The sequence below is a fragment of the Notolepis coatsorum genome (assembly GCF_963971535.1).
Source record: "Notolepis coatsorum genome assembly, chromosome: 10".
Lineage (NCBI taxonomy): Eukaryota > Metazoa > Chordata > Actinopteri > Aulopiformes > Paralepididae > Notolepis > Notolepis coatsorum.
This window is the reverse complement of record NC_140174.1, coordinates 90596641-90623050: the sequence shown is the minus strand read 5'-3', so window position 1 is coordinate 90623050 and position 26410 is coordinate 90596641. Positions and strand designations below refer to the sequence as shown.

At 46.1% G+C, this 26410-nt stretch overlaps 1 protein-coding gene across 2 annotated transcripts in view; it reads right to left on the bottom strand.

Moving 5' to 3' along the window:
- The window catches only part of pdlim2 (PDZ and LIM domain 2 (mystique)), a 152450-nt gene that overhangs the window by 23121 nt on the left and 102919 nt on the right, over positions 1-26410 (bottom strand). For both annotated transcript variants that reach the window (XM_084323430.1, XM_084323431.1), the window contains exons 4-6: positions 24030-24099; positions 21324-21475; positions 19879-19942 (exon numbers count right to left, since the gene is read on the bottom strand). In XM_084323430.1, coding sequence (XP_084179556.1) covers positions 19879-19942; positions 21324-21475; positions 24030-24099 — 286 coding nt within the window. The remainder of the gene's footprint in view (positions 1-19878; positions 19943-21323; positions 21476-24029; positions 24100-26410) is intronic.

Genomic DNA, 26410 nt, shown 5'->3' with positions numbered 1-26410 from the left:
CATTCCGTTGCATTATTATCCATGGGATATTGGTTATAATATTGCCTTTTAAATTAAGATTATGTACCAGGCGAGGATACAATAAAAAAAAAAGTTCATAGTATCGCCATTTACTCTGGAATGGTAATAGATGTATGTTTACTTATACTGGATTCATATGTCATAGCTTGTTACCTAACAAAGGAGACCAGAAACATGCATATAGGCCTTATGGTTCAGGAGCTATCATGATTAATTTGGGGCATGTAATTTCAGACAGGAGGCCTGAAAGATATGCTTGGTAGTGTTATAAAATGGGTGATAGCACACATTTGGAGGCAACTGCTGCATTACTATCTTTTCTAGCAATAGGAGTGTATACCTTCCCAAAAATCACTATGGAAGTTAGTCCCCCAAGATGGTACCGACCAACCGTACTGGCTCACGGCCTATTATCAATGAAATCAATGCGCACATCGACCTATGGAAAGCAGTTTCTGAATGCAAACCAGGAGGTGCAGAGAGAGAGGTGAGGGAGGTCAGATCTGCACATATCTAAAAACACAGCTAAGCCAAACCACCTGGAGGCATTGAAACCTGCCACACGTGGTTCAGAGTTGGGAAACCTGCTTGGTCTGCTGCGTGAGAGAGAACCTCGGACCCGTGACACGACATTGCCCCGAGAAGACGTCAAACAAATAGCTGTGTTCACTTCATATTTTATTATAAATGGTTCTACATCACTGCTTCATCAAACGGCGGTTTGGCGTATGGAGGAATGGAACATTCTTATTTGAAACGGCCAGGGGAGATGAGCCGGTGTAGGAGAGGGAGGCATGTCTCAGGAATCTGGACTCAAATAAGTCTCTGACACGCCGTCATGTAGGGTAGAGTCGGTCGACGTGGGAGGAATGAATCACTGGGTCAGATGAGGAAATAATACATTACAGAGATAGGCCTGGGAATATGAATGTATACAGTCATGGATCCACGGAAATGTATGGGTCTTACTACATACAGTATTATGTGTTGTCCACAATATATTACTGTATATTTTTAAGTTATAAAAAAGATTATTCCTTGCGGCAGTATTAGAAAAGTAAAAGAAAATAGATAACGCCATGACATGTGTATTTATAAGATAAAATAAAAATAATCACATTGTAATTTGTAGTGTAAAACTAAATATTGTTATACTATCAAAGCTAAGAAAAATTCCCTTACGGAAAAGTATCATGGTATTTGCAAAAATAAAAGTATCATGGTATTTCCACAATTTCTTGGTCAAAAGACCATTCATGTTTTAAATTGGATATTATTTAAGAAAACAATTGGTACCATGGCGATACATGTATTTTACCAACGGCAGTAACATGGTCATTATTAGGGCTGTCTTAAATACTTCGAAGCTTCGTTCGATGGCACAAGCTTCGAACATAAAAAAAAAAAATTATAATAAAAATATTAATTTCTTTTCAATTTTTTTTTCAATTTTTTTTTCTTTCGATTTGTGTGTGTGTGTGTGTGTGTGTGTGTGTGTGTGTGTGTGCGCATGGGGCCATTGGGTGGGGCCGGGGGACAAATACACTGGAGGAAAGTAACCCAGCTCAGCACTGCCCAAATTATATCATCACTATTGCCTGTTTGAAGGATATCAGCCTCAAACACATATACACCTACATGCCTTGTAGAATTCCACACATAAGAAAGAAAGATACTGGGATGAATAAACAAAATAGGAAATAAAATGTAGAAATGCATGCAATAAATAAATATGAATCTCCATATATGAAATAGAACATTTAGATGCTACTGAGATGTTTTGGTGAGTTCTTTGTTTTTTTGTGGCAGTAGCCCTTCTTAAAAATGCATGAACATTCACTGATAATTGGTCTGTAGTGGAGTCTACAAGACCGACATAATTCTGTGCATAGTTTAGTCTACACAGGCCATATTTCAAATAATCAAAATCTTACTTCATTCATCTTAAACATTCTTGATTTGGGGGATTGGTAGTTCCCATGAAATCTGAAGTTGTTCAAACGACAACAGCGATCCACCTTGAATTAAATCACACAGCCGAGTGAAACCTTGTTGGCTGCGTCACAGTCACGAAAGGGGCTACTTAATTCATTAATCAAATCCACTTTATTTATAGAGCACATTTAAAAACAACAAAGTTTACGAAAGTGCTGTACAAGTCCCACAACATAAGATAAAAAAATAAAAATAAAAATAAAAATCCCTCGGCCCGAAGCTTCGATTGCCATAAAAAGCTTCGAAGGTCAGCCCATTATTCATACATGTTCTCAATGTGATATGATATTTTGGCCACATCACCCAACCCTATACAGAACCCCTACAGCATTTACACCACTTAAAAATAATATATTAGGTGAAATCTGTAAATGTACATGACTTTACGGAGCCCGATGATAAATGGTTGCTAAAGTCATAACCTGTAGATCCCATGATGCGTCATATAGTAAAAAAAAGTTAAAAGAAACACTATGCTGCCCTTTTGTGGATCTGTCAAAAGCATTTGGTACAGTTGATCATCCTTTGCTCTTACAAAGATGATGTCATATTGGTTTGGATAGAAAGGCTTGTGATTCGTTTCATAATTATTTGTATTGAGAGGCTTCAGTGTGCGAGTTGTTGCAGGTAACAAAGGGTGTTCCGCAGGGATCAATTTTGGGACCCGTCCTCTTCACCATTATTATATGAATGATATTGTCTCTTCATTGAGTGGTTGTCAAGTCCAATTGGATTGCTGATTTTGTACAACTGGAGAACCTGCAACTTTCCTTTAATAGAATAGATCTTTATTGTCATTGTTACAGTTGTTACAACGAAATTAAAAAATGCAACCCTAGGTGCTAGTAAAAAAAATAAAAACAGTCCTAAACACAGTATTAAATATAAAAACAGGGGTGGGGCATAAATAACATTAATAAAACAGGGGGGTATAAAATATAATTGCACTATCCCTTAATGTTGTATGTGTGTGTGCGTGTGCGGGTGGGCATGACGCTGAAACGCCTGCCCGAGCGCAGCCGCACGAGGTGCTTGTTGCCCGGGTGGTGTGGGTCCTTCAGTATTTTTACTGCTTTTTTGAGGCAGCGGGAGTTGTATAGTCCCTCCAGTGAGGGGAGGGGGCAGCCGATAATCTTCTGGGCCGAGTTGACGACCCTCTGGAGCGCCCTCCTCTCTGCGGCTGTGCAGCTGAGGAACCACACATTTATGCAGTAGGTGAGGATGCTTTCCACGGAGCAGCGGTAAAAAGACACAAGCAGGTCTTGTCTGAGGTGGTAGTTTCTCAGTACTCTCAGGAAGTAGAGTCTCTGCTGTGCCTTTTTCACTATCGCCGTGGTGTTGATTCTCCAGGTCAGGTCATCCTCCAGGTGGACACCCAGGAACTTGATGACCGAGACTCTCTCCACACATCCCCCGTCGATATACAGGGGCTGTATGTCGGTCTTCTTCCTCCTGTAGTCCACGATCATCTCCTGGGTCTTTAGCTTGTTCAATGCTCTTTGGGAAGTTCGTATTCATCTCAAACTTATATAAATAAAATACACATTTTTTAAATATTCATGCTGCTAAGAGCCATAAATATTGATTATAATAGTTTTCATATATCTACTGTAAATGGATCTAGCATCGAGAGTGTCACTAAATATAAATATCTTGGCATTTGGCTTGATGACAATGTACATTTTAAATACCATGTGGACAACCTTGCCAGCAAACTAGTTTATTTTACAGAACCAGCTTCCCTATGATTAGTAGGGAAAGGAATGTGGAAGCAGTTTTCAGTGTTGGATTATGGAGATGTGATATAGACGCGCTGCTCCTTCCCATAGACACGGTACATCATTCTGCCCTCAGATGCATTACTGGTGGTGATAGCTATGGTACTCACCATTGTATCCTGTATGATAAAGTGGAAAAACATTGGTTTCTGTTCAACTTTAAGGCCATTGTCGGGAAATGACCACCTTACTGTATATCGCTATGATGCTGGATTGGAACCATGGACCATATCTGACTCGCCCACATGACTGGCTTATGCATGAGGTCCCCCGGGGCAATGGTCTGAGCTTGGAAAGTCAGCCTTTTGATTCAATGGAATGATCTTCAACATACACTCAAAATCAAGCCTCCACTTGACAATTTAAAACCATGATCACAAACCTCCCTGCCTAAATTAATCATTTACAGTTACTGGCTGCATGTTAGCCTAGCTTAGCACAATGAATGGAAGCGGACATGGCCGGTTAGCCTAGGCTTTGTCCAACTAACACCTCTCCCCAAGGCTAACCGGCCATGTCCACTTCCATTCATTGTGCTAAGCTAGGCTAACATGCAGCCAGATAGCCTTCTACTGAACGCACAGAGAGGAAACTGGTATCTATCTTCTTGTCTCTCTCTGGAGAAGACGGTAAGCTAATTTCCCAAAATGTTGGCGTGTTCCTTTAACTGATTTCATCTGTGTTGTTCCGTCTGTATTATATTGTTTTTATTCATGCAGTCTAGTGTAATCACGGCCTCATTGTAAACGAGGCCCACCCTCAGCTGTATTCCGGAGAATTTAAATAAAGAATTTAATGAATGAGCCACACCCAGCATTCCTGTCCCACTGGCCGTCAATCACGCTCAAGCTCCCATTTATCCAGGGAAGCGGTCGCAGCCAACCTACTGTACGTCAACATTGTTGGTTCTCGACTCGCTGTTTACATCCGAGCTGCAATTCAGCCCCTCGACATGATGACAGAAATGTTATTTGCATGTTAACAGATGTTTGGCATCGACTCCCGGCATTCATTTGAAGAGAAAGGCAGAGCCAGATGCATGTGGGGCCCTGATACCACAGCGCCTACAATTCTGCATGGTAGTTGTGAAGAATTAGAGGGAACGCCAGAGTTAATAAATGTTGTTCACCTGGACCAGGGTTGCATGGTTTACCATGTAATGTTTCCTATCTGAATTACACCATTATTCATAATAGTTATATTATGGTAGACGGGTGCTACCGTTCTCCGTTGGGAACTAGAGGGCGCTACAGGCCCACTGTTTCCTGAACCGTGGGCCGTTGGGGTTATTGTGTTGCAGCCTTAACTTTACTCATGAGATACGAAAAGCAGGAGTACAAAGAACAGTTACATTGTCAGAGGCACTAAAGTCAATTTAACAACTAAGTTGTTCTGGTGTGTGTGTGTGCGTGTGTGTGTGTGTGTGTGTGTGTGTGTGTGTGTGTGTGTGTGTGTGTGTGTGTGTGTGTGTGTGTGTGTGTGTGTGTGTGTGTGTGTGTGTGTGTGTGTGTGTGTGTGTGTGTGTGTGTGTGTGTGTGTGTGTGTGTGTGTGCATACGTGCGTGCGTGTGTGTGTGTGTAAGTCTAAGTCTTTTCCTGTGTGGTGTAATTGTGTACTTGTGGTGAAACTGACCCCAGGCACATGTGCTCTCTGACCAAGCAGCACACCTGGCTCGCTTCTGAGCACCACATAACTCACCCCGGACATTTTTACTGTCAGGAATCTCGACAAACAAATTGTTTTTATTACAATACTATGCAGCACATCTAACCATGTCCACCTGAGACAGTGACCAGTTGTAGAAACACCCACACAGACAGACACACAACACAGGCCTACTCCGAACTGTTCTGCCTGTAATGGGAATAAAAAATAACTTGGTTAAAGCTTGGTTAAATTGTTCAAAGCAGGATTCACTCTACCAGGGGAGCACTCCGTTCTCTTGGATTGTACTCTAGCCCTGAAATAAAGTCATAGCTTTGTTTCCCTATAAGCATTAAAAAAAAGCCCACAGAGTGCTCAGAGATCCAGCTTCACAGTATCCCTGCCCATTCCTCCTCTGACCCGTCACAAGTTGGCATCGGTCGTGCCGAGGCCCGGCCCAGGAAAAAACATCTCCGCCCAAACTCCTAGCACCAGTATGTACACTGTGTGCGTGTCTGTGAGCCGATGCTGGTGCTTGGGGCAGAGAGACAGTGGCACTGGTGGGTAGTCAAAACAACCACGTCTCTCCACTACCTAGCCTGGAATTCCAGGCTCATTATCGCAAAAGTAGAAAAAGCTTCTTTTGCAAGAAAAGGCCGACTTCCAGGCCACCCGCTTCCAATTCAGCCGCACTTTGAGCAACGTCTCTGTTCTCAATTGAGTCGAATTTTCCTTTTCTTTTTCCTGGAGAGTGGGCAGATCGGCGGCGGACGCCAGGAAGATTTTAGCAGACACAATCATCGAGACTGCTCCCAGTGTTTCTTCCCAGGGTAAATTAACCTCAATAACAGGCGGCCCGTACCATCACATATTCCATGTCATCAGAGTATGAACAGAGACGTCCACATCCACCCCCCCCCCCCCCCCCCCCTGCTGGGAACCAATCTAAAGGCTATATACCTCATAGCCGAGGGATTCTCTCAAAAAGATCCATACAGTGTGTAGACCGGAGGGCCCTCGGTCCACGTCTAGATATTATATAAGCGTCTGGCTGGCGTTTCAGTGACTGAGGTCTAAATCTAGGATGCGTTTATCTATGACCTCCATCAATAGATGAAAAAACCCGCTGGCAATATGCTCCCGAGGCCCCCTGGTCAACATACTGTACAGCGGAGGCCAAGCCTGTGATTTAGGCTTCTAATCACAGCTCTGATCTACGGTATGAGACCCAAGAGGAATGTCGTGTAAAAAGGGAAAAAACACAAAAGCAACAAACAGAGGAGAGCGAGAGAGAGAGAGAGAGAGAGAGAGAGAGAGAGAGAGAGAGAGAGAGAGAGAGAGAGAAAGTCTGCAGCTGTGACTGAGCTTGACCTTAGAAGGTCCAGAGACCCGCCACCAGGGTTGTGCTTCCATCAACACCATGATCCATTTATCACCCTCCGCTTCAGGCCCTTGTATAGCAGCAGCCATGGTACCGTTGGCAACTTCCCCCGGCGGCGATTTCCCTAAAAAACATCTCAACCTTGAAACCGAGGGAGGCGCAGATACCGATACAGTTATTGGTAAATGGACTGCGTTTATATAGCGCTTTTATCCAAAGTGCTTTACAACTTGTGCCTCACATTCACCCATTCACTCACACACACCGACGGCGGAGGCGACCGTGCAGTTCAACCTGCTCATCGGGAGCAGTGCCGGGGTTAAGTGTCTTGCTCAAGGACACTGGGTTAAGGCAGATACCAGGCTAAAACAAGGTGTAGGTATCGGGAGATTCCCCCCCCCCCCCCCCCCCTGTACAGACAGTACCACAGCAAATAAACGTGACTCTTGGTGAGATATTAGATCGCTCTTATAGCCTAATCATCGCTGTCCAGTGACCACAGACTAATGATCTTATCTACACTGGTCAGTCAAAGTGATGGATTGGGTCGGTACTCCGTATGATCTTATCGACACTGGTCAGTCAAAGTAATGGATTGGGTCAGTAATCTCTATCAAACTAATGATCTTATAGACACTGGTCAGTCAAAGTAATGGATTGGGTCAGTACTCTCCATCAGCCCATGGATACAGTTTAGCACTATGAACTGGTTCTGGCAGTGGGAAAGTCCTATCTGTGCATCCCTACTAAAAATGGTCATTACTCCTTGCAAGCCAATGGAAAACACTGATCTAAGTGTAAAGAGGCTCTAATCTAAGCGTAAGATTGGGCCCTGGCACCGCCAACCCCCCCCCCCCCCCCCCCCCCTCCACACACACACACACACACACACACACCACATTATGCCCCAAGAGGGCCACAGCTAAAGACAGTGGGATGATTTGACGTGACCGATGGTGCCGCTGCCTTTCAAGTAGTGAAAGCACATCGCTGGTCTCCCCCAGCTGTATATCCATCGTTATACGCTTCACATCGCTTCATGTGACACGAAGCGATGTGAAGCGAGCAAAGCGTAACGGTACACGTTGGCACCGCGTAAAACCACAGGACTCTCGCAGTCGCAAGCCGGCCTAAAAAGGGCGCCACTGCATAAGGAAGCTATTTCTACCGTGGGAGCGAGAGACACCTGCGACAAGTGGTTATTTGTCTGGGAGAGGGAGAGACTGGGGAGAGTGAAGGGGAACTTCCTGGTTCCTGTGGCCAGAGGGTAGAGGAAGCTCTGATTAGAGCCGCTCTGAACTGTAATCAGTGACTGCCCCGTTAAAGGCCCGACCAGTGATCCAGACATAAACAAATCACCAAAAATAAGAAACAGGAACGGAGACATCATGTTTTCATTTTCTAGCCTCGATACGCTGACTAACACTAGATGGCAGGTAAATAGGATTGTTTTTGTGTTTGTTGTATTTTGTGGCTGTAAAAGTCTACGTTGGTTTGGGAGTAAAATAGGCTACATTCGGCTTCATGACGGGTCAAGAAAATTGCAAAAAAGCTTATTTTCCATCTACAGATCAAACTCTAAAGAATTATTATTCCTCACATCATGTACCGGTATATGGTCCAAAAGAAATCACAGACTGGGACTTTAACAAGCTGATGGTACGCTTCACTGGCATGGAGGCGTGCAAACAATCTCAACACACCCTCTTTCCACCAACACACTGCTAACCCACAACTCTGAAACGCAAAACCGCCAAGTTGGAGCACGATCGAGCGAGTGACTGAAAGGGAGAAAAGGAGAAGGCATGCTATCTAAACAGACGAGAGAAGTGCTCTCGGACACGGAAATTGGCCGCTTGGCGACGCGAACAAACAGGAAACAGCGCCGCGGCGGCAGCAGCTGTTTCAGATCAAGACCCGCGGGGACACTGGCAGCGTCTGGCTCCAGCCGGGCCGCTCTGCGTCATCGTCGTCACCACCCCGGAGCTTCAATTACAGGCCCTGGCGGCACGCGGGGGAGATGATGCAGAGAGGAGGCCTTTATTTTGGGACACTTTGGCCGCTGCAGCATGAAGGTACTTATAAGTTATACCCATGCGATTTAGCATCTCCCTCCGTGGACTCGGCTGCTGTAGCGCCATGAGGCTGGGGACACTGGGCCGGACGTCCTGGGCAGGGATGAAACAGGACTAGCCGTGTGTATATTGTTTTCCTATAGCCAACAGTGTAGATGCGCGGAGGTCCTGTGTGAAGACCCGAGGCTCGGACTAACCTGCTCTTTATCCGATGTCACCGATAGGCCCTGCCTTATAATTATGCCCTTGATCAATGGTGCATTGCTGTGTCCACACGCCGTTTCAAACATGATGTATGGTGAAACACAATGGCAGTTCTCTGCGACACAATTAGTATAATTAAAATTCTTTACCCCCTTTAATTGGGTTCATATCCCAATAGAGCCGTGTTGTGGGAGGCCTGGGCCCCCCCCCCTGGCCAGAGTGCCGGTATGCCTGGTGAGTGGTGACAAGGCAGGACCTATGGGGCTGAGCGCTTACCCCCTAAAGCCCTGAGGGGGCGTGAACTCCAGCTGTGTTCTGACACCACAGTGTTTAGAAACCCATTAACATGGTCGCCATAGGCTGTCCTGTAGGTCAAAACACTATGAGACCCTATGACAGCACTGCAACACAACCTGCCAGGTCAAAACACTATGAAACTCTACGACAGCACTGCAACACAACCTGCCAGGTCAAAACACTATGAGACCCTATGACAGCACTGCAACAACCTGCCAGGTCAAAACACTATGAAACTCTACGACAGCACTGCAACACAACCTGCCAGGTCAAAACACTATGAGACCCTATGACAGCACTGCAACAACCTGCCAGGTCAAAACACTATGAGACCCTATGACAGCACTGTAACACAATCTGCCAGGTCAAAACACTATGAGACCCTATGACAGCACTGTAACAACCTGCCAGGTCAAAACACTATGAGACCCTATGACAGCACTGTAACACAACCTGCCAGGTCAAAACACTATGAGACCCTATGACAGCACTGTAACACAATCTGCCAGGTCAAAACACTATGAGACCCTATGACAGCACTGTAACACAACCTTCCAGGTCAAAACACTATGAGACCCTATGACAGCACTGTAACACAACCTGCCAGGTCAAAACACTATGAGACCCTATGACAGCACTGTAACACAACCTTCCAGGTCAAAACACTATGAGACCCTATGACAGCACTGTAACACAACCTGCCAGGTCAAAACACTATGAAACCCTATGACAGCACTGCAACACAACCTGCCAGGTCAAAACACTATGAGACCCTATGACAGCACTGTAACACAACCTGCCAGGTCAAAACACTATGAAACCCTATGACAGCACTGTAACAACCTGCCAGGTCAAAACACTATGAAACCCTATGACAGCACTGCAACACAACCTGCCAGGTCAAAACACTATGAGACCCTATGACAGCACTGCAACACAACCTGCCAGGTCAAAACACTATGAACCCCTATGACAGCACTGTAACACAACCTGCCAGGTCAAAACACTATGAAACCCTATGACAGCACTGTAACAACCTGCCAGGTCAAAACACTATGAACCCCTATGACAGCACTGTAACACAACCTGCCAGGTCAAAACACTATGAAACCCTATGACAGCACTGTAACACAACCTGCCAGGTCAAAACACTATGAAACCCTATGACAGCACTGTAACAACCTGCCAGGTCAAAACACTATGAGACCCTATGACAGCACTGTAACACAACCTGCCAGGTCAAAACACTATGAAACCCTATGACAGCACTGTAACAACCTGCCAGGTCAAAACACTATGAAACCCTATGACAGCACTGCAACACAGCCTGCCAGGTCAAAACACTATGAGACCCTATGACAGCACTGTAACACAACCTGCCAGGTCAAAACACTATGAGACCCTATGACAGCACTGCAACACAGCCTGCCAGGTCAAAACACTATGAGACCCTATGACAGCACTGTAACAACCTGCCAGGTCAAAACACTATGAGACCCTATGACAGCACTGTAACAACCTGCCAGGTCAAAACACTATGAAACCCTATGACAGCTCAGTCTAGACCAACTCTCCCTGCGACGCCTACAGCTAGTGCAGAACGCTGATGCACGCCTCTTGACTGGCACAAAGAAGCGTGAACACATTAAACCAGTGCTGGCTTCCCTGCACTGGCTCCCTGTTCGCTTCAGGATTTATAAAAAAAAAATTGGGATGTTTGTGTTCAAGGCATTGAATGGTCTGGCCCCTCAGTACCTAGCTGAACTTCTCCATGTTTGCACCCCAGCTGGAGGTCATCCAATGAATTACTTTTCGATGTCCCAAGGTCTAGGTTGAAAACAAACAAAAGGCGACAAGCTTTTGCAGTGGCTGCCCCTAAGTTGTGGAACCGTCTTTCACTGCAAATTAGGTCTGCCCAGAGTAGACCCTAGAGATGTTCAAAGTACAGCTGAAGACTCACTTGTTTTGGCTTCTTGAGGCTTGTTAAGCCATACATCCCGGTCGTGTCGTGATTGTTTAATGTATTGTATCTTTTGATTTTGTGTATACTGTATTTTTTGTATTTCTCAGTTTTCATATTGTAAAGCACTTTGGTGCAACATCGTTTGGTTTTAAATGTGCTATATAAATAAAGTTGACCTTGACAGCACTGCAACCTGCCAGAACGCATATTGTCTCAGTGCACACACGCACACACACACACACACCTACACACACACACACACCTACACACACACACACACACACACACACACACACACACACACACACACACACACACACACACACACACACACACACACACACACACACACACACACACACACACACACACACACACACACACACACACACACACACACACACACACACAAGCCTAAACTTACATCATATACTCATATAGAAAGATGCCCTGGGCCTATCCACTATAATGTTCAATAACATGGCTTACAGTACGAGGGAACCTGTAGTCAGTGGCCTGGGCTTATCCACTATAGTGTTCAATAACATGGCTTACAGTACGAGAGATCCTCCTGTATGCCAGCAGTGTTAATAACAGACGTGGACTCCTCCACCCTCCCCCTCAGTCTCTACCACTCATCACGGCCACACACCATCAGAGCTCCTGATATAGACCATATGTAGCAGATTAGAGGCCAAATGAGCAGTAGAGAGAGAGAGAGAGATGGAGACAACAGGATGACTGTGAGTAAACTCCACATGCAATTCATGTGGTTTTGTCAATTGTGTGACAAGGCTGGGGTTTTGTGCCACATATCGCCTGTGGGGCTACAACTACATGCCCAGCACCCACAACCAATATGCCCGTGACGTTAACGCAAGTAAACGCATCCAGGAAAAGAGTCGTCGATATCGTAGATACATCAGGTAGTGGTACATGTGTACGTAGGTACTCCATAATCTCTGGACTTGTAAATCTGTGTATTGTAGCAATGTCCTCACCGCAGGCTCTCTCTCACACAAGATCATTCCAGACATATTATGGCGAATACCTTTAGACTCCTGTGACGAAAGCCTTCTCATGTGATAGCGGTGAGGATCGTGGTGTACAGTATGCGGTGTTGAGCTCGGGGGGGGGGGGGGGGGGGGGGGGGGGGGCGGGGTAGCGCACTCCGCCACCAGAAGGCACAGGCAAAAAGAAGGAGCATGCGGTTCACAGTTTGTTTACCCGTGCGCGAAGCTGTGAGCAACACATTTTTCGTCCCTATTAAAATTACCCACAAGGCTCCGACTGTAAGCAGCATCTCAAGCTCATTAGACATCTGGAGTTCCTTACGGCTCTGGGTTAGAATTGCCGAACTTTAGCCGCACTTTTTTTTTTATATTTATGATCGACGCATCCACCTTTTTCTTAAAACACAATGGCTAACAATGGAGGGGACCACATCATGCACAGTTGTACAGCCCTGGCCCATTTTTATTTTATAATTATATTCTATTGTGCTTCTATTTTAATTTAGTTTATATTCCATCTTATTTTATCGCAGCTTTATTTTATTATCTGTCCGTTATTGTCTGTCCGTTGATGTCGCACCAAACACGACCAAATCAAATTCCTTGTATGTGAAAACTACTTGGCAATAAAGACCTTTCTGATTCTGATGTTTACAAGGAGAGGAAACTGCCAGGAGATTAGACAGAGCATACTAATTGGCGATGCAAAACAATTATTAAGAATGTTTGGCTTTTGGAATTGTGTGTTAGTGAGATGTGAAAATGAGGGGAAAGGGAAACCTTTCCGTTTTACGAACAGCTCATCTCCCGTCAAGGCACCTACTTTAGAGAGAGGACAGGGTTCAGTCTAAATGTATCTAACGGTTAATGAACCTGACAGGATCTCCGCACCATTAATTAGCCACGGTATATACTAAACCAACTGACAGAGGGCCACCTGGACTTTCTCCATCTACTGTATGGTTTTCACACAGAGGTGCAGTAAACGTTCAGTATGATATACCGGCGTGCTGTGCTGTGATATAACTTAATATACCTCTGAGTATGATGAAGTACTGCCTCGTACTTGTATTTTTTAAAAGGGATCTTTTTTAGTGTAGTGGCCCAAGCGTAAATCTGATCAGAAGTCAGTAGGAGTGACATTTACAGTCTCTGACTCTAGCAGAATTGTTCTTTAGTGTTTAGCTTGCAGAGGGAGGGGGGTTTCATCAGCTCAACAATTATGATTTATGACAAACAAATGGAGCCATAGTAACCCATTATCCCAAACCAAGTCCTCAGTAAACCTAGAGGATATATTCTGTGTGTGTGTGTGTGTGTTTTTTGTTGGGCCAATTACCAAGGGGCAGTTATTCTCACAGTTACCTTGACAACAATTTACGGAATGTTGACACGCCGCTCAAACCACCTTCGTAAACAGTGCTAACCAATAAAAAAAATAAGAAAATGGCGCATGTCTCTTAGGCCAACGTTTCCCCCCAATAAAGAGCGAACAGGGCGAGCGTTCCCCCCATAAGTGTGCGTTGCCCAGGGGGAAATCAGAAGCGGCCCAGTTTGCTTTTCCACTTCGGGGGGAAATAAAAACAGCCGTGCTGATCAATCAGCGGGGATGAGGGGAGGCATGCCGCCAGGACAGGGGCCACAATGGACCCCGGCTTAACGACTAGAGTCCATGTGAAAAGGCCTCGCTCCGGCGTCCACTCAGAGGAGGAGAGAAAACACCCACACCACACCACCACCACCGGCCCCGCGCTGGCTCGGCTTGCCCTGCCCCCGTCAGACAGCGCGCTGCGCGTCTGCCAAGCCAAACAACAGCTCCGCTCATCATGTCAACCACCTTCTTCTCGACCTCTGCACGGTGATGGTGAAGAGAAGCCATTAGGGGGGAAAGACTCACTGGAGTCTTCCATCCAGGAGTCAATGGCTCTAAAAATAAAAAGCTTCATCTAACACTAGAGTGTCATTTGAAATATAGACCTCGTCTGAAAGAAAAACAAACAAGAAATTGATACTTCTATTTCCGAACCCCCCACCCCCCCCCCCCCCCCCCGAGTCTCTCTTTCTGCTCCACAGCCATAACCACAGCTTTGCACTCCGCTCAGCCACAGTGCCCCAGAATAGACGGGGTGCGACCAGTAGCTGGCGTGCAGGACTGGCCTGCTTCGAGCCGCCCTGCCAATAGGGAGGTGCGGGTGGACGGAGACGGATAGACGAATGGACCGACTATAGAATAGATGGGCGAAGGCAGGCTGGATGGATGGATGGATGGACGGAGGGGTGGGGCGGCGAGATAGATGACATGCCTGGATAAAACAGCTCAGGGATACATGTCGTCCAGCCAAGGTCAGGAAGGGAGAGCACCCTCTGGTCCTGCATGGGCCCCCCACACTGACCCGTCACCCTGCAGTGGCCGAGCGTCCTGCACCAGGGGGGCTATTTATACAGTAACCACCCCGTCCCCGGCGTGGGATGAGGCAACCCACTGTGGCAACCCTCAGGAACCTCAAAGTGGAGGCTAGGAGCCCCGGGTCCCTGACGGCCCAGTGACTGGTCTCGGTTCTCGTGAAAAGCGGATTGCCTTTTTTTTTGGCCCCTGCTCATCATCTCGACGGGGATTCCGTTGCGGTCACTTCCTGATGTTATAAACAGATGCTCCAGCTTTCGCTCTGGATTCTGAAGGTGGATGATGGGCCCGGCTCCCAGGATCCTGGTACAGGCCTCTTTTATTTTGTCATGGTGGTAAGGCCAGCAGATAAGCTTGCCCATAAAACACCAGCCAGTCACGTCATACCATGACAACATGAGACGTAAAGGACTTAAGGGAAGGGGGGGCATTACGAAGCCGACTAAAGACGGCTCCCTGCCAAGAGACTGCACCAAAACTACTGTGAAAAGGAAATAGTCTTCATCCGATGACCGCAATACATACTTTTATGCATTGACGTCAGTTGTAAGATCTTGGTCCAAAGTCTTCCCAATTACGTTTTTAATCTATATGGCCAGATTATATCTGGTTTTCTGAGCTACATTTAAACTTATTTTTTTAGTATTAAACATTTCCCAGCAGTCTTCCTTCCTGGCTCATTCTTCTCCTAGACTCGGTTGGGCACAAAGGGAATTGCTGTACTGGACCAGCCTTGGGGAACTGCAGAGGGGTGTGATGGTTTAAGTACAGATTGGAACCAGCATATAGGGCCTCCCTAGTGTCGTCGTCCCCCTCCCCCTCCACACATCACACAACGACAGGCCTTGTGACGCCGGGGTAAAACACCAGCAGCCATCCAGAGCCCCGGCCATCACAGCCACTATTGTCCAGGGCATTTTCTCAGGACATCCAACACCGCGGCATACGAAGGATCCAGTTGCGCATCCCACTCTGCTCACTCCGGGAGCCAAAACAGGGGTCGGAAAAGGCCTTTTTAGACGCTTTTGAGAGAGAGAGAGAGAGAGAGAGAGAGAGAGAGAGAGAGAGAGAGAGAGAGAGAGATTACCTGATACGGCAGCACTCTGCGCCTCTTAGGGAGGACAGAGGGACTTGTCAGAGAGGCCCCTGCCTCGCCGCTCACTGGGGCGGCTGTGTTCCTGCCAGCCGGAGCAAAGCACAACGCACAGAGTGTCCCGCGGCAGGGCTCTTCCCAGACGCTTTCCCCACTGAGCAACTCTGAAAGGCCTCCACTCACTGATCCCTCCACGCTGGGACGGGGGAGGCCCGTCACACTTCTAAACGAGGAAGACATCCTCCGGAGAAAGAGGCCAAATCCCACTCTCTTCCACTGGGCTTGGACGCTAGCAAACAGAAGGGCCTGTTAGCCACAGGGAACACAGCTTCTTCTCCCCCCCCCCCATGGAAAGAGCTTGACAGAAGGGGAGGATGAAGAGAGGATGCAGGCAGTCTGTAGAGGGCCTGGACCGACACTGCATGTCAACATAACACAGATATAAGATGTCTTAAGTCAAACAGCATTCCTCTTAAAATGAACATATGACTCTGTATTTATTCCAAGCCGCTGGTTGAAGAGTTGAGGGGGGAAAACAAAAAAAATAAATGAAAGTTGACATTGGAGAGTAGAGAGACGGAAGGAATGTAATGTTCCCAAAGAGTGAGCGAGGTCTCCAACTCTGGAAGAAAAACGAGGGACAAGAAGTGATTTTGAAAGTGGGAAGAGGGGAAAAAAAGGAAAAGAACTCCCCCTCCAGCATTCTGAGCAAAGGTTCAAGGCCCTTTGGCCCACCTGCCTTCATAAATACCACAAACATGCAGGGCCTGCCCCAGACGACTAGCCATGACGAAGGAGCATGTTAGCAGTGCATTCCATCAGGCTCGCAGATGAAGCTCTCAGCCAACAAGACAGTTATAGTCTCCGCTCCTCTCGCCTCTGCCTCGGGCAACACCCCCCCCCCCCCCCCCCCCTAGGCTCAGCTGGGACGTACACGCTTCCAATGCACCCGGCTGAACGCCGCTTAACCCGTACGCGGCGTTAAGGATCCGTCTACGCGGAGAGCCAATCGGAGAGCATTGATTGATGTCTGCACGGCGCGCACACTTAGCCACCCCCTGTGCCCTCCCTGCGCCCTCCCTACCTTAAAAACTTGGAAGGAGACGGACGATATGCCTCAAGTGCCTTTTAAATCACCTAGAAGAGTTATTAAGACATTAAATCACATTAGAAGAGATGAGGAATCTTTACTATTCTTAAAAGAATGCAGCTCACCAGGACCTGATCTTTTATTTAACCTTTGTTTGACCAGGTAGTCACTTGAGATCAAAAATCTCTTTTTCGAGCAAGACCTGGCCAATCTCTGGATCTGGACCTGGATCTATCTCGCTAAAGAAAATAAACAGATCACTTCGAAACTGGCAAGGGGAAATAATGACTGGAGGACCGAAAAACACCCCTTGGTTACACTAAAAGCTTAGGAGGTGGTCGTCTGGTAATCAGAAGGTTCCTGGGTTCGATTCCCGCTCCTCCCGGCAGTGTGTCGAAGTGTCCTCGAGCAAGACACTTAACCCCTAATTGCTCCCGATGAGCAAGTTGGCACATTGCATGGTTGCCTCTGCTGTTGGTGTGTGAATGGGTGAACGTGAGGCATAAGTTGCAAAGCGCTTTGGATAAAAGCTCTATATAAATGCAGTCCAAATGGCTAGACTGGTCAGTGTTCTTTCCCCCCCCCTCATGTGGACGGGATCAAAACGACGTTGACGCAGGCTATAGTTCTCAGAGACTGCACAGCGTAGCGTGCCACACCGGATCCAAATCTCATCCATCATGTAAACAAGTCGAGGAATTACCGAAGCCAATCAGGGCATTTCAAAATGGCCCCCTTATAAGACGGCGGCTCCTTACATGGACAACTTGAATGTTTTGGAAGTTTCAGTCCCTGCGGCCAAAAGGGCCATATTTATCTAACATCATACAATGTCCGCGGAACTTAGCAAAGAATGACTGGAATTCCCTGAGCCGTTAAAAAGGTCCTGGGTGCGTTTCCCCGCCCCATCATCCCCCATGTCGGGCCTTCAGCGGGACCAGTGGGATGAAGCGGCGAGGCATAGCTGGAATATCTCATGATGAACTTTCCCACAGCAGAATTCCCTCTCTTCAACTCTGAAGTCCTTACAGACGCCTCCCTTCCTCTATTTCTCTCTCCGTTTTGTTACTGTCAATGGTGGAAAGTAACTAGTATTTTTACTCAAGTACTGTACTTCAGTACAATTTCAAGCTCCTTGTACTTTACACAAGTATTTTAATTTCAGGGAACTTTATACTTTTACTCCACTACATTTCAAAGAAAATATTGTACTTTTTACTCCACTACATTTATCTGAACCCCTCAGTTACTAGTTACTTTGAAGAAAAATATTTTGCATAGAAAGCATGGCAAGAATGTATGAAGTATATACTTTCACATGTGAAGCCTGTCAACTTCAAGAAGACGTAATCAGAGCAGCATAACAGGACCACATACCACTTTAACATAACCTTTAATCAGAGCAGCATAACTGGACCACATACCACTTTAACATGAGCTTTAATCAGAGCAGCAGAACTGGACCACATACCACTTTAACATGAGCTTTAATCAGAGCAGCAGAACTGGATCACATGCCACTTTAACATGACCTTTAATCAGAGCAGCATAACTGTACCACACACCACTTCAACATAACCTTAGAGGTCAACGGATGGAGGGTTGAATGCTCCCAAGCACTGGAATACACAAACGTCATGCAGAACACATACTTTTACTTTAGATACTTAAGTACAGAGTACACATTTATCTGGGTATATCTACGTTTACTTAAGTAAAAGGAACTGTGTAGTTCTTCCACCACTGGGAACAGTTAATAAGCAGCGCTCACGCAGCAATCCGCTGATAACCCCGAGACCATGTTTTACCGATCAGCGAGAGAAAGGACGATTACGCTAATGAGTCGCCCTCTCCGTGCAGGCCGCTGAAAGGTTAAGGCCGTTGTTTTGCCCGGAAGCCAATTGTTCTCTTTCTTGCTCTTTTTTAACTAATCGCTGCCAGATTGGTGGTTCGGTTTAATGTCAAATATTTTTCAATCATTGACCTTTCGGTACACTCGCACACTTCCTTCTGCTTCGGCTATAAAAATGTCATATTTTCCTGCCTGCATCCTGCCCCACACTCCCTTTATAGAGCGTCTTCCAATGGCACAAACACTGAGCGATTAAAAAGGAGGAACAGCGATAATTTAAAGATGTTATGACCTCGGACAGACAAATCAGTATTTGTCAACATGAAGAACACTTGTTGACAGATAAAAGACCAGAGAGCCAAAACTCTTAACTTGTGATGTCTAACTGATCTACAGCCTGTGACTGCTGTTGTACACACAGTTGACGGGAGACAGGCTTTGCTCATCATGTTTGTCTGAACTTGTTCAGTAATCATTGCAATCTGAGTTATCCAGTAATCTTTTATTTTATTTTAGAGCAGTGTCTCTCGTTTATGGTTAGAGGAGACACAGAAACGTCCTCAGGCAAAAAGGACTACCATCTTCAGTGGTAGTCCCCTTTAAAAGAACATGCCAACTCCAGAGAGAGACAAGAAGATAGATACCAGTTTTCTCTCTGTGCGTTCAGTAGAAAGCTATCTGGCTGCATGTTAGGCTGCACGTTAGCCTAGCTTAGCACAATGAATGGAAGAGGACATGACCGGTTAGCCTAGGCATTGTCCAACTAACACCTCTCCCGAAGGCTAACCGGCCATGTCCGCTTCCATTCATTGTGCTAAGCTAGGCTAACCTGCAGCCAGATAGCTTTCTACTGAACGCATAGAGAGGAAACTTCTTGCCTCTCTCTAGAGAAGACTGTAAGCTAATTTCCCAAATTGTTGGCGTGTTCCTTTAAGGCTCATAACGCTCCTCCGTTGAGTCTCACAAAGCGGTCCTTTTTTCTCCTCTTTTATTTTTTTTACTGGAAATCGCACAGGAGCAAAAGCCATTAGGAAAAGGTCACCTTATCAAAAACAGTAAAAGACCAACCTGTGAGAGCGGTCTGGATAGTCTGCGACTCTTCTCTTCTGGGGACCAAGAACGCAGCTGGATGCTATTCAATAAAGAGAAACAGGTTAATGAATCATGTACAGCATTACACTAATCAAGAATAATTACTATGGTGCTCAATGGAAACTTTTAACGGTGTACCTAAATGCATAACAACCGTTCACAATCACTAATGTAAACATGCTAAAAAGACATGTGTGTACTATCATTATGAATATTCAAAGTGAACCGATAGTGGGGCAAGGCATTTTACAATTCTAGACAGGTACTGGACATGAACTGTGACCTACAAAATGACCCAGGAGAATTCCAAAATGGCACACAGAGAGAATAAGAGTGGTGAATGTTCCACGGCCTGGTCTTTTGTTGGCGTGAATGAAAACAGTGGAATGTGATATCCTGTGCACATCCTTTGTTGCTGGAGCACAATCCCATGGCTCCACTTTCTGTCTGTTACTCTTGTACCTATTCACTCTGGGCTCATTTTTGAGTCAAAGGAGCACTTATCGCAACCCCTTGTCCAGACCTAGCTTGTCTAAACAGTAAACAGATTCTAAATAAGATCCTGTTTTCCCTGTAAAAGACAGAGAACTATTGAATGTGTTATTTAAGAGCTCCAACATATCATTCAGCAGTTCCTCTAAAATAGTCATCACTATCTGAATGCATACTTGAAAGCTCGTTTACACCCTAATAATGCCATGTACTGCAGTCCGATGGGAGAAGTGAGGTCCGGCAACCCATAGGGGTCCTTGAAGAAGACTTAGTATAATGAGAGAATGTGTAAGAATGACTATTCAGACTATTCATTCTCTCTACCGACAGTTGGACAAAATCGTAGTACAGGGAGGTCCATGGCCTGGCTGTGTATCTACTGAGGGGTCCTTGACATGAAAAAGGTTTTGGGAGGGGCGGCTGGGTGGCGCAGCGGACATTGCACTCGTCACCAACGCAAGAGACACCGGGTTCGACTCCGGCTGTCGGCGTTGCCTCCGGCTTGGACCAGTCGTCATACTAACTCAATTGGCAGAGTTGGCGGGTGGAAGTCGATGGGTGGTCATTTGGACGTTGTGGACAGCGACTCCTACAGGTCGGTTGGGGCGCCTGCACAGCAGAGACAGGAAATGGCAGGGGTAGTGTGAGCCTCCCACACGTTACACCTCACCAATGAGAGTCCGCGCTGGCAGGTGAAAAGATGTGACAGGCTGCCTCCTCGTGTATCGGAGGGGACACGTGATGCAAGGCTTCTATCCTCCATACAACCGGTTAGTGTGGGGCATATGCGAGCAACGTTCAAGACAGGGGAGGGGAGAATTGGCACAGCGGGTAATTGGGATGGGAGAAAAAAATAGAAGGAGAAAAAGTGAAAAAAAATTAAAATAAAGAATTTGGGAGAAACTATTCTAGACCCGGGTGACGAGTACCTCTTGTTGCTGGTGGGCGTCAGCCTGTCCCTCTTGCCGTCGGGGCTGCCGGGAGGTTCTGGGGAGTAGGGTCCGGGGGACAGCGAGGCGGGGCTGGAGATGGTGTACTCTCTATAGTTCTGGTTCTCATCTCGACTCACCAGTACCGCCTCCTACGAGACACCGAGTCACATTGAACGCACCGGTTACATTTCACCAATAGGACAGTGACTTAGGATGTAGATGGTTAATAGGGTTGCATACGGAGTAACCCCTTGTGTGACGTTCGCGATAAGAATCGCATGAGGAACAGTCAGGTCCGAGCGGCACATCCTGGAATAAAGAAAACTAACGCGCCTGTTATTCAATATCCTTGTGTAGATTGAAGACAGGGGCTATATCCCGGACCTTAGCCTTGAGCTTGTATCCTTACAGGCTACCCCTGGGATCCGGGAGCAGTCCTGTGTCCCAATAAAACACAGGAACCACCACAGATTTACTGCATTCTCTCCAAATTCTCCCAGATTTTACGGACCCTCAAGGGCTCGGGGGCTACGCGCCATCACCAGAATGTCTCATTTCCACGTCATCATCTTTACCCGTCGTAAATCCTTGATAAACAGAGAGGTCCCATTACATGGCAAAAGCAGACCCAGAGTCTGTATGTAAGGTACGGTATGGCTTTACAGTGTTACGTATCCCATTAGGACCTCCAGGTATAGCTTATTGTATATATTTATATAACACATTGTACATGTGCAAAATAACAGAAGGATGAGGTATTACTATTGTGAACATAGGCACAGCACACAACGTCAGTTGTAAATCCACCCTAGATGAAAGAAAACATTGTGCTGCAGTATTTGTAGATCTATCAAAAGCATTCGATACAGTTGACCATTCTCTCCTTTTAAATAGACTACACAGTGTTGATGCAAATCAGAAGTTGTTTTTAATTGATCTGCCTGGTTAAATAAAGGTTAAATACCGTACTTTTCGGACTATAAGCCGCACCTTTTTTCCCCATTTTTCGACCATGCGGCTTATATAACGGTGCGGCTTATATTGTGACTCGACGTGACCAAACCCGAAAATGTAAAAATCTAAATATTGCTTTTTTGACTGCATTGAAATGTTATTTATCTGTTCCCTTATTTGCTAAACTTAATACAACTTGTAAATGAGTTAATTCTTGTTATTTGTCTGACAGTATTGTGTCCCAATGCTAATTACATATGGTAATAAAAAATTAAAACACCTGCGGCTTATAATCCAGTGCGGCTTATATATGTACACATCATTCAATTTAGCTGCTGCGGCTTATATTCAGGTGCGGCTTATAGTGCGAAAAGTACGGTAGATAATAAAATAAATTGCTTGTGGTTAGTTTCAGAGTTATTGATCTGAGAGGCTTCAGTGTGTGAAAACTGGGAATTTCCAGTCAGAGTTCTTGCCCATTACAAAAGGTATCCTAGTGGGGATCAATCCTAGGTCCAGTCTTATTTACCATTATATTTTCTTTGAGTGGATGTCAAGTTCATCATTTTTTTCAAACATATTTTTATTAGCTTTTTTCCTTAATAATAAATAGACTGTTTTTCTAAGTAATTTGAGGAGTCTCGCATTGTGAGTCTGAGGTTTCTGCATCACCTCTCAGCCACCGAGTCCAGATTGGTGGGGGAGGAGACTTCCAGTGAAGAAGGATCCAAGTTCATCTTTATGTGGATGACACTATTGTCTATTGTATTACCTGACTGATCTCCTTCTTCCCTACTGCCCCACCCGTTCCCTCCGGTCCTCCTCCACTGCCTCCCTCACTGTCCCAACATCCAAGCTTAAAAACTTCTGAGATCGGGCCTTCTCTCGTACTGCACCCCGACTCTGGAACTCCCTCCCCCAGTCCATCAGAGACTCCCCTACACTCTCCACCTTCAAAGCTCGCCTCAAAACCCACCTGTTCTCCCTTGCCTTCAACCCCCCCCCACCCTTAAACCCCCCCCTCCCCTCCAACCTGATTGATGTCTGTCTCCAGTCTTTTTTGTGCCATCATGCTGTCTCCCCTGTTCCCCCCATGGTCTCATGTTCCTTTTGTTTTTGTTTCTTTGTTGTTTCTTTGTTTTTGTTTCTTTGCTTTCCTTTCTTTGTTTGTACTCTTGCTCCCGACTACTGTCAGCGACTTCGGGTTATTGAGAAGCGCTATATAAATTAAATGAATTATTATTATTATTATTGCAGACTCTGTACATTTGGCCACTGAAAACCTGCAACTCTCATTTAATGCTCTGCAAGACGAATGCAAGCAAAACTAAATTCATGATGTTCTCTGAATAGAGATATTGTTTACAATGATTTGCATATGTTGACTGTGAGTGGGTCTGACATCAATAGAGTTACAGAATACAAATTAAGGTCCCTAGAGTGCAGACTGAGCTTGGAAAGTCAGCTTTTTGTTTCAATGCCTGCAGCTTCGTGGACTTATCTTCAACTCTTGCTGATTCTTTTTCGTTTTTTGTCTTATTTATTCATCGTCTAATTTATCTAAGCTGATTTTCTTTTTCCTTGTCTTTATTTTGTGTTTTTACGTCTTCATTGTAATTAAGAGCTTGGTCTGAATGATCCTCAAGATTGAAACGAAATGAAACCATGTATAAATTACCAGACTTATATAGAAGGCATATAAACCCATATAGAAGGCAGAGGCACAGACTATACAATAACAGGCCTAACCTGGAAACGTCCAGTGAGCTGTTCTGGAGAACTGATTCCATTGGTCTGTCCAAGGCTGGGTGGCTCAGGTCTGAGGAAACAAAAAAAACACAAAACATAACAGATCAATGTTGAAGCAGTTTTGGCAGTTATATTATTGTATAGCTTACGCTCTGCACTCTAGTGAAACTATCCCTTTATCCAATCTAACACTGAATCATTTTTCTCCACATGTACACACCCATCCGCCTGGCCACACCCACATCCGCTCCTCTACATAAGCGGGGTCGTGGCCACACTAACAGCTCCTTCCCTATTTTCACGACCGAAAAGTGACTGTATACACCACTTTAGTTTAGTGCCGAAATAGTTATTGGAAAGGAGTTACGTTATTGGAGAAAAGGAGCTGCGTTGACATTATATCTTTGTTTTCTCTCTCACTATTTTTCGAGGAAATACAGCGATAATGTCCTCGCCACCGGAGTGTCTAGAAGATGATCATTCTGACCTCCACCGGCGCTTTGCATTAGGGGCTCGCATCACTGAGCAATCCCCGCCGGCATTGCCTCCGGCTCTGAAGCTGGACACTTTGCTTGGGAGGCGATCGGCCATGTGAGGGCTGATGGCCTCTCTGGGCGGGTGATGTTTTTTGCGACGGGGGCACCAGGTGTGTCAGTTGTGGGGGGTCAACTACACAGCTTACGAAAGTCGGCTCCAGGCTAGGATCCTTTTCGCTGCCCCTTAGCGGCGTGGAGGGGGTTCTAGTTTGATGCCCCACGATAACATTAGCTCCTCCTCAAGTGAAGTCCTAGCTTTGTTTTCCTGGGACCGTGATTCCGAATCTGCGGTTCAATTCCCCGTGTCTCTGGACAAACGGATACCCACTGTCGCCGTGCTGGCCCCGATTTTCAAGATGAAAAACACCCGGTGCGAGGGAGGTGAGCTTGGTGTTTCGTTATGAGAATAGCTCCATGCTCAGGTCGGCTATAGCCCGCGTACAACGAGGGGCTTGCTGCCAACACCTCTGTGCCTTTTCACCTTTTTTCTTCGGATAAGAAGAGGAAAAGACAGCGGCTGTCTGAAGTGTTGGCCTGTATTGCTTTTCTCATGTCGTACAGTTTTCAGTAGTAGCCGCTTAGCTTGCTTCTGCGTGAGCGTTAAATAAAGTTTTCATTCATTCATTCATTCAGCTAGTGGTTAGCGATAGCCGGGTTGAGCTAACTGTTAGCCAGTTAGCTGTTTAGCTACGACGTTAGCTGCTGGCTGTGCTCGGCTGGGAACGTTAGCTTGATGCTATCAGTTATCCTAGAGTTAGCTGTTTAGCTTGTGCTACAACCATTGGCGTAGCCGTGAGAATAGCAGGCCCTGGCACTCTGACTATAACATCATCTTTGGCAGAAGATGTCGTCGGGCCTGTGCCATGACCGGCTGCAGGAGGGGGGCGTCACGCCAGAGCGAGGCTCCGGCCATTGCTTCTTCTGGCCTAGCCAGCGAGAGGCCTTCGTCGACGTGGTGGACCAACCTGTGTTGCGGCCTTTCGTCCTGCGTTCCTTGGTGCAGGTAAGGTGTCCATTGGACATTACCCCACTCTTCCTTCCTTCCCCTCCCGAATGTTTTTATTAATAACGATGTCTTTGTCTAAAAAACATATGTTACTTCACTACATTTGGAGATACGACGTGTGCTGTGTGTGAATTGTCTTGGTCGCTTTGTATAGCTTGGGTTAGCGTTGGCCAAGGCTTGTGCCTTTCTCTCTACCTAGGAACAGCGTTGTTTTTTACGTGAGTAAAAATGAACTGGGTTTTTTGTTGTATGATGAGAAGTTGTGTGTCTTCATGTAACGTTTAGACAACATGGCTGAGCCCACAACTGGCTGGGTTACCCTACAATGCTGTGCATAGTGGCATATGATCGAGGGCTGAGTCCCTTTCTTAGCTTGCTATTCTTTACTTGAGGGTAATGATGAAAATAACAAGTGGCAAGTTTTTTTCACACATAAGCAGAGCTGTGGGAAACCTGTTTCAAATAAGGTCTTCGGCTGTGCTGGCGTGCATGATGTAAAGCTTTTACTCTACACATTTGGCGTCGTATCAGGGGTACGGTGGTGAGGGGTGGGTGAAATTATTCCCCGGTTTACCCCTGCCCCCCCCCCCCCCCCCCCCCCCTCAAATATGATTTTGTTTACAAAATGTGTGTTGATTCACTATATTTTTGGGGATACGGTGTAAATCCCTCAGCTTCTGCTGGGGTTGTGCTCTTGCTTAGAGAGAGGCAATTTCTCTGAAAATTGTTTGGTCGCTGTCATGTAGACTTAGCAAGGCCTGTGACCAGCACTTAATCCTTAATCGAGGACTTGTCTTCTCTCATCATAAAAAACTGCGTTCCTCTTACAGTAGTGAGAG